The 14,443-nt window shown below is 52.6% G+C and overlaps 1 protein-coding gene across 5 annotated transcripts in view; it reads right to left on the bottom strand.

Moving 5' to 3' along the window:
- Positions 1-259: 259 nt before the first annotated feature.
- ACY3 (aminoacylase 3) overlaps positions 260-14,443 on the bottom strand; it is a 33,575-nt gene continuing 19,391 nt past the window's right edge. Inside the window, exons 1-7 of one of the 5 annotated variants that reach the window (XM_025187824.2) lie at positions 12,334-12,440; positions 5,665-5,916; positions 4,224-4,419; positions 4,046-4,139; positions 1,665-1,772; positions 1,300-1,409; positions 260-505 (exon numbers count right to left, since the gene is read on the bottom strand). In XM_025187824.2, coding sequence (XP_025043609.2) covers positions 314-505; positions 1,300-1,409; positions 1,665-1,772; positions 4,046-4,139; positions 4,224-4,419; positions 5,665-5,897 — 933 coding nt within the window. In that variant the 5' untranslated portion in view covers positions 5,898-5,916; positions 12,334-12,440 and the 3' untranslated portion in view covers positions 260-313. Of the gene's footprint in view, positions 506-1,299; positions 1,410-1,664; positions 1,773-4,045; positions 4,140-4,223; positions 4,420-5,664; positions 5,917-6,241; positions 6,366-11,849; positions 12,047-12,333; positions 12,441-14,443 lie in introns of those variants that run through there. The other 4 variants (XM_075928508.1, XM_075928509.1, XM_075928510.1 and 1 more) reach the window with 4 other exon arrangements.

Raw genomic sequence — 14,443 nt, 5'->3', positions numbered from 1 at the left:
GAGCTGGAAGCTAAGTCCTTCTCCTTGCGACAGAGACATCCCACGCCACCCTCAGCCTCTTCTGCTTCCCCCTAGCAGGCTGAAACTGGCCTCCATCATCGCCCAGTTCTGGGCTTGGCTGTGAGACACCCGAGGGGGCTAATGACGCCTCCCACCCCCACCTTTGGCCCTCGCTCAATGCCCAGCCCCGCCTGTCCATCGCAGCACAAGGGCGATGCCTTCCTGGTAACGCCCATCCCGCATGGCACACGCGCTCTGATCCGTTCCATCTCTGTTTATTCCCGCTCGGCCCATGGCCTGCCTAGCCCCGGGCTCATTCTCGCTGCAGGCCGGGGATGGAGAACGTGCGCTTCTCCATCTTGACAAAGGCCACCTTCTTCTCATAGTAGGCGGCCTCGTTGATGAAGGCCGGGTAGATGGTGGAGTCGCCCTCGTACAGGATCTCCTCCCCGCTGAAGGGCTGGAAGATCGGGTCCTCGGGATTCAAGGGGAGGAAATCCTTATCCTAAGGGTGGAACAGGTTGGGGAGAGGCTAGGGATGGAGTAGCTGGTAGCCCCTCCCGCCTCCCACCCAGCCTGCTCCCTGCAGCGCCCCCTGCTAGGAGAGGCCAGGATCTTCACTGTCCTGGAATTGCAATCTGGTAACTGAACGCGCAATGAGACACGGGGCGAGATCCCGTTCAGGTTACAGCGCCCTGTGATCTGAGCCCACTCCCACTCCTCTCCCGGCTGTCCGGTGTCACCCAGCCTGCGGCTGCTCCAGCCGCCAGCTCCCTTGAGCCTGTGGGCTGCGTGACCAAGATAAGGGAATCAGCCCCACACATCCCATAATAAACCCAGTTTCTCCCCTCTGAGCTCTGGCCTGGCCTTGCCATGGCTGAGTCTGTGGGATCCAGGTCTTTGTGCTGCTCGGTAGTGGAAACAGGAGCAGAGATGTCCCAGCTGCGCTAGAGCCCTGCTTCCAGCTTGGGGCAGACTATGGGGATGGGGCCACATTGTGCTCTGGCTAGTCTCTGCCCCTCAGGTCCAGGGAGAGCAGAGAGTAGCCCAGAGCAGCCTTTGGGCTGCTCTAACTCCCACAGGCGCCCAGCCCACAATGCAGGGAGCACAGAGGTAGTTTCAAGCCACCAGCCCCTTGCTCTGTGCAGAATTCAGAGATGAGCTGAGGGAGCCTGCGGGCTGGTGAGTCAGTCCGTGTCGTTGCCAGGCTGGCTTGGCAGGGGTCAGGATCCCTCCCTCCCTCCCTGAGTGAGCAATAGAGGAGAGGCTAGGACCGCCCTATTCCCAGCCCCCACCTACCTGCAGCTTGGGGTGCACCATGGCTGAGATCTCCCCGTCGGGGTAGCGGGGATAGTCCACGCGCCCAGTGATCTTGTAGGCTTCAGTCTTAAAGGCCGGGAACACTGTACCTATGGGGCAAAGGGGGCTCAGAATGGGGAGGCTGCCCTTCCCCCCATTAATCACAGGCTCCCCCCAGGGGTGGCCCATTTGCTGTGGCTGAAGGGGAAGGTGCCCCCTTCAAAGTACTGATATAGGAGGGGGGCTCTCACCCCACCTCCTGGGTCATTGCAGAGCAAGGCATGATGGGATAGCTCAGTGCATCCCAGGGACACCTTCAGGGTGCTGCCCGACGGGCAAGCTCTTGCCCCGTGGGGATAACTCACCGGTGTTAAAGAGTTCGATGAAGTCCAGTGCGCAGGCCATGAGGGCTCTCATCTCAGCAAACAGGTTGGCTTTCAACACTCCCTGAGGCTGCGGTCCCAGTTCCAGTGCTGCAGGGAGACCAGAGAGACCCAGGAGTGCCCCCAAACGCCCCTCGCCACCCCTGGGAGCGTGCCTGGGGGGCGGGGGCGACAGCAGCACCCATCACCTCCCTCAATCACAGCCAGGCCCCAGCTCCCTGCTGACAAACCATCCTAGTGTCCTGTCATCTGACCCACTCCCAGCCACCACCTCACAGACCTGGCCTGGGCTGCGCCCAGGTGCCCCCATGCAAGGCACAGCAGCAACTAAACTGGACAGGGATGCAGCAGCTGCGGTGACCATCCCTACCTCTGCCACCCAACTGAGGCAACCTGAAACCCACCCCTACTCTGAAGGTGCCCAAATGAGCTCAGGCAGGAGCGTGCGAGCTTGGCACGCTGAGCCTGGTTCAGTCCCAAAAGTGGGCAAAACTTGAGCCACATTCGGGAGCAAACACCTGGGAGGGGAAAGCCAGCAAAGCTGAAGCACCGCCAGCAAAGGAACAAAGGGGAATCACCGAAAAGGAAACCTCAGAACTGTCATTCATACTTAAATTTGACACTTTACGAATGGGCCTTAACAGAGATGCTAACTACCTTACCCATTACAAAGATAGCTTCCCCAATTATCACCCCAATATCATTATCTCATAGACACTAACCTCCCCCCCTCAGCTCCCCTCTGTTCTACAATCTGATTTGTCAATTTTATATCTGTTCACATTTTTTTGATTGTATCCCTTTGGTATATATGGTTGTGCCAATTTTCTTCCACAATTTGATCTGAGGAAGTGGGTCTGGACCACGAAAGCTCATCATCTAATAAACCATCTTGTAAGTCTATAAAGTGCTACATAGTTCTGTCTTTTGTTTCAGCCATGAATAAACATAGACTGGAAAGGAAAGGTTGGTTCTACAAACCAGAGCAGGAAGGAAATGGACCAGCCTCCTAAATGAGAGGTTGTGTGTAGGGCCATTCCCTGCCGTAACCTGAACAAACCTTCATTTGAGGAAGTTTAATTTAATTCGATACGGTTAAGCACATTAGGTGTTGGCAGTATGGACAATGCCGACGTTCATGTGATACTGACGGACAGGAGGGAATGTCTCTTGGCAGGGTGGGACTCATGTAAATCCTGGGACACGTTAGGAGCTTAAAAGGATTATTGGATGTGGTGGGCCAGGCAAGACTTTTCAAGCAAAGGGGTTTCCCCGGAGCAGCGGCAGGAATCGGAGGATGGCTTCGTAGCAGATGTGCAGACTTTTTTGCTTTACTGGGTTTTCTCTGTCGTGTGTTCACCGTAGGAATAAACATGCTTGCTGAGAAAGGAGTTAATTAGGGGTAAGATGGAGCTTGATGAGATTGGGAGCTGGTTGCTTGCCTCAGCAGGGCTGTGTCTGCACAGCACCCCTTTTCCGGAAAAGGGATGCAGATGAGACAAGTTGGAATTGCAAATGCAGCAGGGGATTTTAATATCCCCCGTTGCATTTGTATAAACATGGCTGCCACTTTTTTCCAGCCTGGGGCTTTGCCGGAGAAAAGCACCAGTCTAGACGGGATCTTTCGGAAAATAAAGCCTTTTTCGAAAGGTCCCTTATTCCTCTTAAAATCAGGAATAAGGGACCTTTCGGAAAAGGCTTTATTTTCCGAAAGATCCATGTCTAGACTGGCACTTTTCTCTGGCAAAGCCCCGAGGCGGAAAAAAGCAGCAGCCATGTTCATGCAAATGCCGCGGGGAAAATTTAAATCCATGGGGCATTTGCAATTCCGACTGGTCTCATTAGCATCCCTTTTCCAGAAAAGGGTGCCAATGTAGACACAGCCCAGGGGTGTGGACTGAACGAGCCAGGAAGGACAGCTACAGTCTAGTGACAGCACCTGTGCCAACATACCCACGACTGAACCCTTGGGATCTGGAATCACAGCCACAAAGTGCTTTTCCTGGCCCAGGAGAAGGGGAGTAACAGAGATGAGGGGAAGAGAGGGAACTGGGGAAAGGTGGGGGGAGCAGAGGCTTGGGGTAAGTGATTCAAGGATGGAGAGGAAAGGGCAGGGTTTGGAGTGGGGGCCAGGCTTGGGATGGATAGGTGAGGCTTAAGGGAGGGCAGGGGACATGAAACTGTTGGAATGGTGGTGGGGTGTTGACATGGCCTAGGAAGGGGTGGGGAGAGCAGTGCTCCATGCCAGGGGGGCATGGGAGGATGGGCTCTGGGGGGTGGCTGAGCAATGCTGTTCCCTGCCCCGGGCCAGGCCCACTCACTCTGCAAGGCCTCCCTGCCCCCCGGCAGTGCCCCTTCCCTACCTAGCCCGGTCTTGGCCACAGAGTCGATGGAGTAACTCTCCTCGCCCGGCAATTTGTAGAGGTAGATGGGGCAGGAGCTCTGTGTGTAGTGAGTCTGGGGGAGAGAGAGGGCAGGGTGAGGAGGGGAGGGGACCCTGGCCCAGCACAAGGCTAGCACGGGGATGGGGGCTGGCCCCACCTGGATGTAGTGGCACATGTGCATGGGCAGCAGGCTCTCCTCCGAGTCCATGATGAGGCAGGTGCCCATGTTGGCCGTGGTGTTGTGCAGGTCAAACATGAAGTCAAAGGCCTGGGCAGAGCCCTTGGGGCCATAGGTCTGGTTGATCTCACGGGCCCGGCCCACCTCGTAGGGCTCATCCTCTGTCTCCGCGGAGCTGGGACAGGGGGAGACGAGTCACATGAAGCCACTGAGGCCCCCCTCTACCCCTGCTGCTGGGAGCCCTCCCCCCTTCAGCTCACATTGATGGCCCCACTCACAGGGTGGGAAAGAGGTTCCAGGGGGGTTAGTGTGAGGGATGGAGGGTCCCTGGGACAGGATCCCAGGGGGCAGTAAGGTGAGAGAAGAGGGGTCCCATGAGGGGCACAGCGTGACAAGAAACCTATTCACTGCTAAGGGACATGTGTTCAGTCACCCCACAGGGTGCTCTCTGGTAGGCTATGAAGCTCCAGCTTATGGAGTTCCCTGAGCTTCCCACCACCCCCCGGGGTAGAATTGCAGAGTGATGCAGAGGAGGGTAACTCCTCCCAGTCTTGGGAACTGATGCACAGTGATGGGATAAGTTTGCTCACTCCCTGAGCACCAGTGCAGGGCAGTGCATGCCGGGATAGCTCCCCCCACTCCTCCAGAGACCAGTGCAGAGCAGTGCATGCTGGGACAACTCCCCCCACTCTCCCCAGGGACCAGTGCAGAGCAGTGCATGCTGGGACAACTCCCCCCACTCTTCCCAGCAACCAGTGCAGAGCAGTGCATGCTGGGACAGCTCCTTCCACTCTTCCCAGTGACCAGTGCAGAGCAGTGCATGGTGGGACATCTCCCCCACTCCCGCAGGGACCAGTGCAGAGCAGTGCATGCTGGGACAGCTCCCCCCACTCCTCCAGAGACCAGTGCATGCTGGGACAGCTCCTTCCACTCTCCCCAGAGACCAGTGCAGAGTAGTGCATGCTGGGACAGCTTCCCCCACTCCACTAGTGACCAGTGCAGAGTAGTGCATGCTGGGACAGCTCCCCCACTCCACTAGTGACCAGTGCAGAGTAGTGCATGCTGGGACAGCTCCCCCACTCCTCCAGAGACCAGTGCAGAGCAGTGCATGCTGGGACAGCTCCCCCACTCCTCCAGAGACCAGTGCAGAGCAGTGCATGCTGGGACAGCTCCCCCACTCCTCCAGAGACCAGTGCAGAGTAGTGCATGCTGGGACAGCTCCCCCACTCCTCCAGAGACCAGTGCAGAGCAGTGCATGCTGGGACAGCTTCCCCCACTCCACTAGTGACCAGTGCAGAGCAGTGCATGCTGGGACAGCTCCCCCACTCCTCCAGAGACCAGTGCAGAGCAGTGCATGCTGGGACAGCTCCCCCACTCCTCCAGAGACCAGTGCAGAGCAGTGCATGCTGGGACAACTCACCTGAGGAACTCGGCGGTGAAGGTGCGGTTCAGGTCCCGCCCCACGTAGCGCACACACTTCTCAACGGCACGCAGGTTGCTCAGGAAAGGGGTGGCGGCAAAGCTGCCGCGCCGCAGCTCCGTGGGGTCCCGCAGCCAGTGCTTGACCAGGTAGACGCCCGACATCTCGTTGCCGTGGGTGCCCCCGCTCACCGCCACGCGGTGCAGGGGCTTGAGACGGCGAGGGGCTGCCATTCCCGCTGCGGCTCTGCTCCTGTTGGCGTGGGAAGAGCTCACAGCGGAGGAAGGAGGGGAGAGTCCCCAGCCAGGGGCTCTTCTGCTGCTCTGCTCTCATCTCCGCTGGCCTGGTCTAGACTGTGAGGGCTGCCATGCCCCCCACCCCCTCCCCAGCATCTGCGGCCCTGGCCATGACAGGCTCTCCAAAGGCTGGAACCGAGGATGTGGGAATCACCAGGCAACCGGCCCTTTAAGGAGTGGGGTTCCGGAGCCCCTGTGATGGATTCCCTTGCTCTCCAGGAGGAATCCTGCGCTCTCTTAAAGGGCCAGTCTCCCCGTGATACACAGGCGGCCACACTTACCCCCAGGTAGTTGTGGAAGAATCTCAGGGCAGTGTAGGATCCTGAGCAGATTGCCAGGACCAAGAGCTTATAAGGGGAACACTGGCAGGAAGGCAAATCTGCCAAGGTCACCAAAAAGAGAAACCCACAAGGATGGGGATGGGGAGGAGTTTCCAGGCACTAACACTGAGCAGGCAGGAGTGTGTGTGTGTGTGTGTGTGTGGGGGGGGGGGGGGGGTGGTCTAACTCAACATCCTGATTCAAACTGTGGTCAGTCCCAGCTGCTTCACATGCAATAAACGCTGCAGTGGTGGGAGCAGCTGCCCCCTCCTCACAGATAAAAGTCACTCTAGCCTCTCTCCCCCCCTTGTTGAAAGCTATGGGGTTGCATTTCAAAGCATGATGGTTTAAAGTCCTTACACAGGCCTTTTCCCTTGAACATGTATCCTAACTCTGTCCCTTTTAGGAGTTCTGCTAAGCACCAGCAAAATCTTGTGACAATGAGTTCCACAGGCCAATTGGGCATGGTGTGCACCAGCAATGTCAAACTTGAAGCCTACTGAGGACCACACAAGTGAAAACTGATAGCTCACAGGGCCGCCTCAAGTTCCCACCTGGTTATAATACCAAAAAAAAAGGGGGGGGGGGACGACTTTGTTGGAAAGTCGGCTATTTATTATAGATTACATTTTATCTATTTTATAATCTTGCAATAATTTTATGTGTAAAATTGTGTTTTGTTCATATTAAATTAATTTTAATATGAGAGGGGACATGATCGCAGTTTTCAGGTATCTAAAAGGGTGTCATAAGGAGGAGGGAGAAAACTTGTTCATCTTGGCCTTTGAGGATAGAACAAGAAGCAATGGGCTTAAACTGAAGCAAGGGAGGTTTAGGTTGGACATTAGGAAAAAGTTTCTAACTGTCAGGCTGGTCAAACACTGGAATAAATTGCCCAAGGAGGTTGTGGAATCTCCATCTGTGGAGATATTTAAGAGTAGGTTGGATAAATGTCTATCAGGGATGGTCTAGACAGTACTGGGTCCTGCCATGAGGGCAGGGGACTGGATTCGATGACCTCTCGAGGTCCCTTCCAGTCCTAGTGTTCTATGGTTCTATGAATTTAAAATTTAAATATAAATTTAAGGTACTTTTAAATGTTGTGTATGATACATAACTTGTTTTGTTGAAATAAAAACAAGTATAGTCAGTGGTTAATCTTGCCTTTCAGTTGATAACACAGTTCCCATTTGTCCTGGAAAACACGGTGCTTGTCTTCAATCTTCCTTTTTATAGATTTACTACTTTCCCATTTTGATAGTGACATTGCGAAGTCACTATCAAAAAAGTAGAAAAAGCTAACAATGAAAAAAAAAACCCTTTAAAAATACTGTAACATTCTCACAGTAAAAAAAATCACCCCACTATGTATTTTAAATGTAACACTTCTGCCCTATTACATCTTGTGAGTTTTTTAAACTTAAGCTGAACTGGGAAGTATATTAGCACAATTGTTTCACTCCAGCTTGTTGGTTTCCTCATTTTGTTTACTTGAGAAGATTATGGCTTTTTTATAGTTCTAAAAATTCAGGTTTGTCCCAAATGGTCCCAAACAATAAGGGAGAGATTCATATATCAGAATAATTGCTTCAGCCTGGCAAACTATAGCCTTTGAATTTCCTTGAAAGAAACACAGTGTAAACCAGGTACATGCTGATTTTTTTTTTTTTTTTGCCCTGGAATTTAAATATGACATCTTATTCTGCATCCATGTCCTCCTCCCACCCCAGCTCTGTCTATTTATCCCCAGGATTACCAAAACAAATCGAGTGGCTTGAAAAGCTGGCCTTTATGCTATCCTTAGGATTTCTTAACTATGCATGTTCAAAGGTACACGTAATATTCTTACACAGATAATCCATGCAAAACTGACAAGTTAATTGCCCTTTGGCTGACTGATGTAAAAGTGCTTATTTATTAGCAATATTGGTAGGCCCTGGTTACCCTCGACTGGCTGGTACTTCTTAGATATAAAACTGGATATGTTCATTTTCCTTTTTTATCTTTAAAGCAGATGTCATTGGAGCCAAATGGGTATCCTTCAGAAATTGGAAACCCATCCCAAGTAAAGTCTATAGAGCAGAACATGAAATAAGGATAGGTAAAATGTAAGATAGATATCAGGTTTGCAAAGTGGGAATTGATGAGCAAACAGCCAAAACATTACAAAAATATTTGTTTCTAAGAAGCAGGAAGTCTATGAGGGTATGTCTACACTACAAAGTTAGTTCGAACTAATGGACGTTAGTTCGAAGTAACTTTAATAGGCGCTACACTAGCGCTCCGCTAGTTCGAATTTAATTCGAACTAGCAGAGCGCTTAGTTCGAACTAGGAAAACCTCATTTTACGAGGATTAAGCCTAGCTCGAACTAGCAAGTTCGAATTAAGGGCTGTGTAGCCCCTTAATTCGAACTAGTGGGAGGCTAGCCCTCCCCAGGTTTCCCTGGTGGCCACTCTGGCCAACACCAGGGAAACTCGTCTGCCCCCTTCCCGGCCCCGGACCCCTTAAAGGGGCACGGGCTGGCTACGGTGCCCGTGCCAGGTGCAAGCCTGCCAGCACCCAGCCAGCAGACCCTGCACCTGGCACGGATTGAGCCACCCACCTGATGCCCCCCAGCCCTCTGCCTCTTCCCAGGACCAGGCTGGTGGCTCCCGGGACCTTGCCCGGGACCGCAAGAGGCGGGCACACGCCTGGGCTAGTGCGGACATCGTGGACCTCGTCCACGACCTCCGCACTAGGCACAGGAAAGTGGCCGTCTAGGGCAGGAGAGCTGTCAGCCTGGCCACCCAGGAGCAGGTGTGCATGAAAATCAAGATGGTCCACTGAAACCCCCGACCCTGAGCCCTGAGCTTACAATGGCCATCCTGGGTCAGACCAAAGGTCCATCTAGCCCAGTAGCCTGTCTGCCAACAGCGGCCGACCCTAGGGACCCTGGAGGGGATGGACCGAAGACAGTGACCAAGCCATTTGTCTCGTGCCATCCCTCTCCAGCCTTCCACAAACCTTGGGCAGGGACACCACTCCTACCCCCTGGCTAATAGCACTCCATGGACCCAACCTCCATGACCTGATCTCACTTCCCTTTAAACTCTGTTCTCGTTGTAGCCTTCACAGCCTCCTGCAGCAAGGAGTTCCACAGGTTGACTCTTTGCTTTGTGAAGAACAACTTTCTGTTACTAGTTTGAAGCCTGCTACCCATTCCTTTCCTTTGGTGTCCTCTAGTCCTTCTTTATGGGAACTAATGAAGAACTTTTCTGTATGCACCCTCTCCACCCAACTCCTGCTTTTAGAGACCTCTATCCTGTTCCCCCTCCGTCTTCTCTTTTCTAAGCTGAAAAGTCCCAGTCTCTTTAGCCTCTCTTCATATGGGATCTGTTCCCAACCCCTGATCATTTTAGTTGCCCTCCCCTCTCCCACCCTCTCTCTTCCCCTCTCCCACCTCCTTTTCCCAGTTTCCCCCAGTTTTGTTCAATAAAGACAGATTCCATTTTTAACACAATTGTCCTTTATTTTGTACATCAAGAAGAGGGGCTAGGGAAGGGTAAGTGGAAGGAGGTGAGGGAGGAATGGGGCACGAGCCCCCAATGGGGAGGACTGGGCTGGCTCTGCGGGCTTCTGGGGGTGGAAGCTCTCCTGCAACCCCCCAATTTCCCCCACTCTCAGATGGCAGCCTGCGGCAAGTGCAGCCGGGCTGATGGCCGAGTGCTGTGATGTGCCCAGTGTGGGTAGTCCGGGCACTCCAAGCCAGGACTGCTTTGCAAGCGGGAAACCCCTGAGAACTGTCTGTCCGGGGTGGGGGTCGGGACCCTTTAAGCACAGCCCTCTGCTAGCCTGAGACAGCATCTCCACACTCTAAGTCCTCCTCTGATGCCCTGCCGGCACTGCTTCCGGCCATCCTTAAGCATGGTTCAGGGTCCACTCTGTGTGGACATGCTAGTTCGAATTAGCAAAACGTTAATTCAAACTAGTTTTTTAGTCTGGATCCGTTAGTTCGAATTAGCTTAGTTCGAATTAACGTTGTAGTGTAGACGTACCCTGAGAGACATTGTTGAGTCTGCTAGACTAGCAGTGAGTAAACAGAAAATTAAAGGAAAATAAAGACATTGCAAAGAAGCTAAGTTATTTCCTTCCTGCAGAAACTGTTCCTCAACTTCTGTGGATGTATTTAAGATGAGACAGCTAGAACAAAGTGATAAATCTAAGAGCAACAGGTGCAGATGAAATGACTCATGGGTTTGGAAGAAATTTCCGAATGAACTAGGTGAGCTACTCATGAAGTTAAGCAATCTCATCAAAATAAGTTCTTTCCCAGAGGACTGGGGAGTGGCGAATATTGTTTCTATCTTAAAAGCACTAGGAATGTATCCTGGAATTTAAAAAAAAAGAGTATGGTCTTGAATACCAGGACCAATGGTTGAAACCATATTTTAAAAAAGCAGAATAATTAACACTTTGAAAAATGTGAAAAGGGAGTCATTAGCATTGCTGCTGCAATGGAAGACAGATCCAATTTTCCTTTCCTTTTGACCAGTTTCACACAAAAAAGAGAACATTTGCTTAATGTGTAATAGACACATTAAAAAGAGAAGAGGGAGAGTGAAATCCTTAAGGAACGGAAATAACACTGAAAGTATTGTAATGCCATTAAAAAGATTAATGAGTCACCCTCACCTGGCTTCGTTGAATCTCTTTTTACATTTACTTAAATGACAACACATTTAATATTGATGGAAGGAAACTTTTTACCCAATTCATCTGTGGAACTCACTGCCATTAAATAGCCGCAAGGTCAAAAGTTTGTAAGATTTTTTTTAAAGGATAAAGGCTTATTGATAATGAGAACATCTAAAATACCATAGGTAGGATAAACAACAGATTAAAACCCATGTTTCAGGTCATGTTTCAAAATGATGGGAGTAAAGAAACAACATTCCCTATCCGGGGATAACTGTCGACTATAGTTTCTTGTGGACATGTGCGAGCACACTCATACCCCATCCTGTGACATCTTGTATTGGCCACTTTTGTACCTAGAGTACTGGACTAGACAAGAGGATCCCATTGGCTGATTTGGCAATGCCTACATTCCAAGGAAATCATATGACAAATATTAACACAGTAGTACAGTTAGGTTCTTAACACTCAGGGAAGATGAAAATTAAACTGAGAACCACAAATCAGTCCCTTGTGGGTGTATATATTATAGTCCTCTTGATTCTATTCCATTCGAGGGAAAAAACCTGTATGCTGTCATATTATCTGAGAAACAGTACATGACATCATGCAAATAACACTTAATTGTATGCTTGTACAAGGGGAAGAGTAGAAGAGCTGTGGTCCAGTGCCGCCTCTTCCCCAGAGCCAAGGACTTCCAGCCCCCTCCTAACCTAATGCCTACCCCTTTCCCCAGAGGCAGGAACTTCCAGGCCCCCCGCCCCCAACCTAATGCTTCCCTCCTCCCCCAGAGCCAAGGATTTCCAGCTCCTCCTAATCTAATGCCTCCTCCCTTCCTAGAGGCAGACACCTCCCAACCTAATGCATCCCACCTCCCCCAGAGACAGGCATACCTCAGCCCCCCACAACTTAATGCCTGGATTCTGGAACCACCGTCGTCACATTGCTGTTGCTGCCACTGCCACGCTTCCTTAGGCGCTGGGGTAGTGAGAGTAAGCAGCCAGCTGGCTGTGATCACATGCTGCGGGCCCTGCGCACAGTGGCTGGTTGGCTGTGACCACGTGCTGGGGGCCATGCGCAGAGCTGCCCAGCCGGCGTCACCTGCACTCAGTCACGTGCTCCACGCGGCCAGCGGGCCGCACTTCCGTCTGTCTGAAAATGCACTGGCGGGCCCCAAAAAACTTCAATGGGGCCACATGCGGCCCTCCAGATGCCAGTTTGACATGCCTGGCGGTGTACACAAATCCTTGCTTTGATCAGCCTGGCTCCATTCCACCGAGCGCCCCCTTCTTTTTGCCAGGTGCTGGGGAGGGGACACTGAGCGAAATAGAGAAATGTTCCCGCCAAAGGCAGAGCCCGAGACTGCTGACCACTCACCTCTCAGGTTGTTGATAAAGACCCCCGCGCTGATCCTGTCCACTGCCAGTCAAGGCCCCCAATAACCCTCTCTCTTGGGGCACCCAGGTGCGAGAAGCTGCTCTGGGTCCAAGCCACGGAGCCCTTGTTTAATATTTACCTCCCACAGTCAGGAGTTGGGTGAATTATTTCCCTTGGCAGGCAGTGACCTCTGCCCAAAGACCTGCTGCACCCATAGTGCTGGTGGGGGGCAACCCTTCCCCAGATCACAGGCGTTTTGGGGAGGGCAGGTGCTGGATGTACAGTCCCTAGGAAATGAAGCCCAACGCTTGGGAAGCTTGGGGGGCAGTGACTGGGTTTCTCTGGCTCCACCATAGCCTAGCATGCAAGGGACAGCTCCCCAGTGGGTGCACATGGGTATCACGCCATTTATATCTCTTGAGGTCCAGGCCCCACATGCTTATTAGAAGCCTGCCCACATCTCTCAGCTTCCCTCCTGTGCCCCCCGGCCTCACAGGGAGATAAGGGGATCGGCAGGAGCTGGTGGAAGAGAGAGGAAGTCCCTGCAAGCTAGATTCCAGCCCCTGCTGTTCCTGCCCAGCCCAGCTGCTGCCTACAGGCCCCTTTGCTGCTCCACTCTTGTCTCCCCCACCACACCCAGCTCTTCTAATGCAGCTCAGCTGCGCCACTGCCATCCAAGCGCCGCCCCGCCCCCCTGCAGCTGTGCCAATGCCCCTCCATCCTGATTCACAGCCGCCCTGCAACTCCAGCTCCAAGCTCCCCCCCTCTGCTGAAGCCCTTCCCTCCTGACCCCCCCTAGCTCACCCTCCCCCCTGCTCTCACAGCCCTGCCCCCTCCCAGCTCTGTGGCTCCTCCTGACTCCTGCCCAGCTCCCCCCTCACTTTCCTAGCCCCAAATCCCTTTGTGTTACACTTCCTCAGAGCTTCTGAGGAACAAACCCAGACAAGGAGGGGTGGGCCTGGAGCAGTATGGCTTCTGGGGCTGTTTATTGGCACAGATTCTTAAGAGTCAAGTGATACTCACACAGGGTACGTCTACACTACAGCGCTAGTTCGAACTAACTTAGTTCGAATTAGTTAATTCGAACTAAGCTAGTTCGAACTAACGCATCTAGAACTAAAAACTAGTTCGAACTAGCGTTTTGCTAGTTCGAACTAGTAAGTCCACATTGAGTGGACTCTGAACAGGGCTTAAGGATGGCCGGAAGCAGTGCCGGCAGGGCATAAAAGGAGGACTTAGAGCATGGAGATACTGTCTCAGGCTAGCCGAGGGCTGCGCTTAAAGGGTCCCGACCCCCACCCCGGACACACAGTTCTAAGGGGTGCCCCGCTTGCAAAGAAGTTCTGGCTTGGAGTGCCCTGAGTGCCCACACTGGGCACATCACACCACTCGGCCATCAGCCCGGCTGCACTTGCCGCAGGCTGCCATCTGGGGAGAGGGAGTAATTGGGGGGCTGCAGGAGAGCTTCCACCCCCAGAAGCCCGCAGAGCCAGCCCAGTCCTCCCCATCGGGGGCTCGTACCCCATTCCTCCCTCACCTCCTTCCACTTGCCCTTCCCTAGCCCCCCTTCTTATTGATGTACAAAATAAAGATAACGTTTCTTCCAACATTGACTCTGTCTTTATTGAAAAAAACTGGGGGAGACTGGGAAAAGGAGGTGGGAGAGGGGAAGAGAAAGGCTGGGAGAGGGGAGGGCAACTAACATGATCAGGGGTTGGGAACAGGTCCCAGATGAAGAGAGGCTACAGAGACTGGGACTGTTCAGCTTAGAAAAGAGGAGATGGAGCGGGGACAGGATAGAGGTCTCTAAAAGCAGGGGTTGGGTGGAGAGGGTGCATTCAGAAAAGTTCTTCATGAGTTCCCATAAAGAAGGACTAGAGGACACCAAAGGAAAGGACTGGGTAGCAGGCTTGAAACTAGTAAGAGAAAGTTGTTGTTCTTCACAAAGCAAATAGTTAACCTGTGGAACTCCTTGCTGCAGGAGGCTGTGAAGGCTAGAACTAGAACAGAGTTGAAAGGGAAGTGAGATCAAGTGATGGAGGTTGGGTCCATGGAGTCCTATTAGCCAGAGGGTAGGAGTGGTGTCCCTGCCCAAAGTTTGTGGAAGGCT

Source organism: Pelodiscus sinensis, chromosome 4 (assembly GCF_049634645.1).
Source record: "Pelodiscus sinensis isolate JC-2024 chromosome 4, ASM4963464v1, whole genome shotgun sequence".
In the NCBI taxonomy this organism is placed as follows: Eukaryota; Metazoa; Chordata; order Testudines; family Trionychidae; genus Pelodiscus; species Pelodiscus sinensis.
Note: the sequence above shows the minus strand (reverse complement) of the source record. Positions and strands in the feature narration are given on the sequence as shown.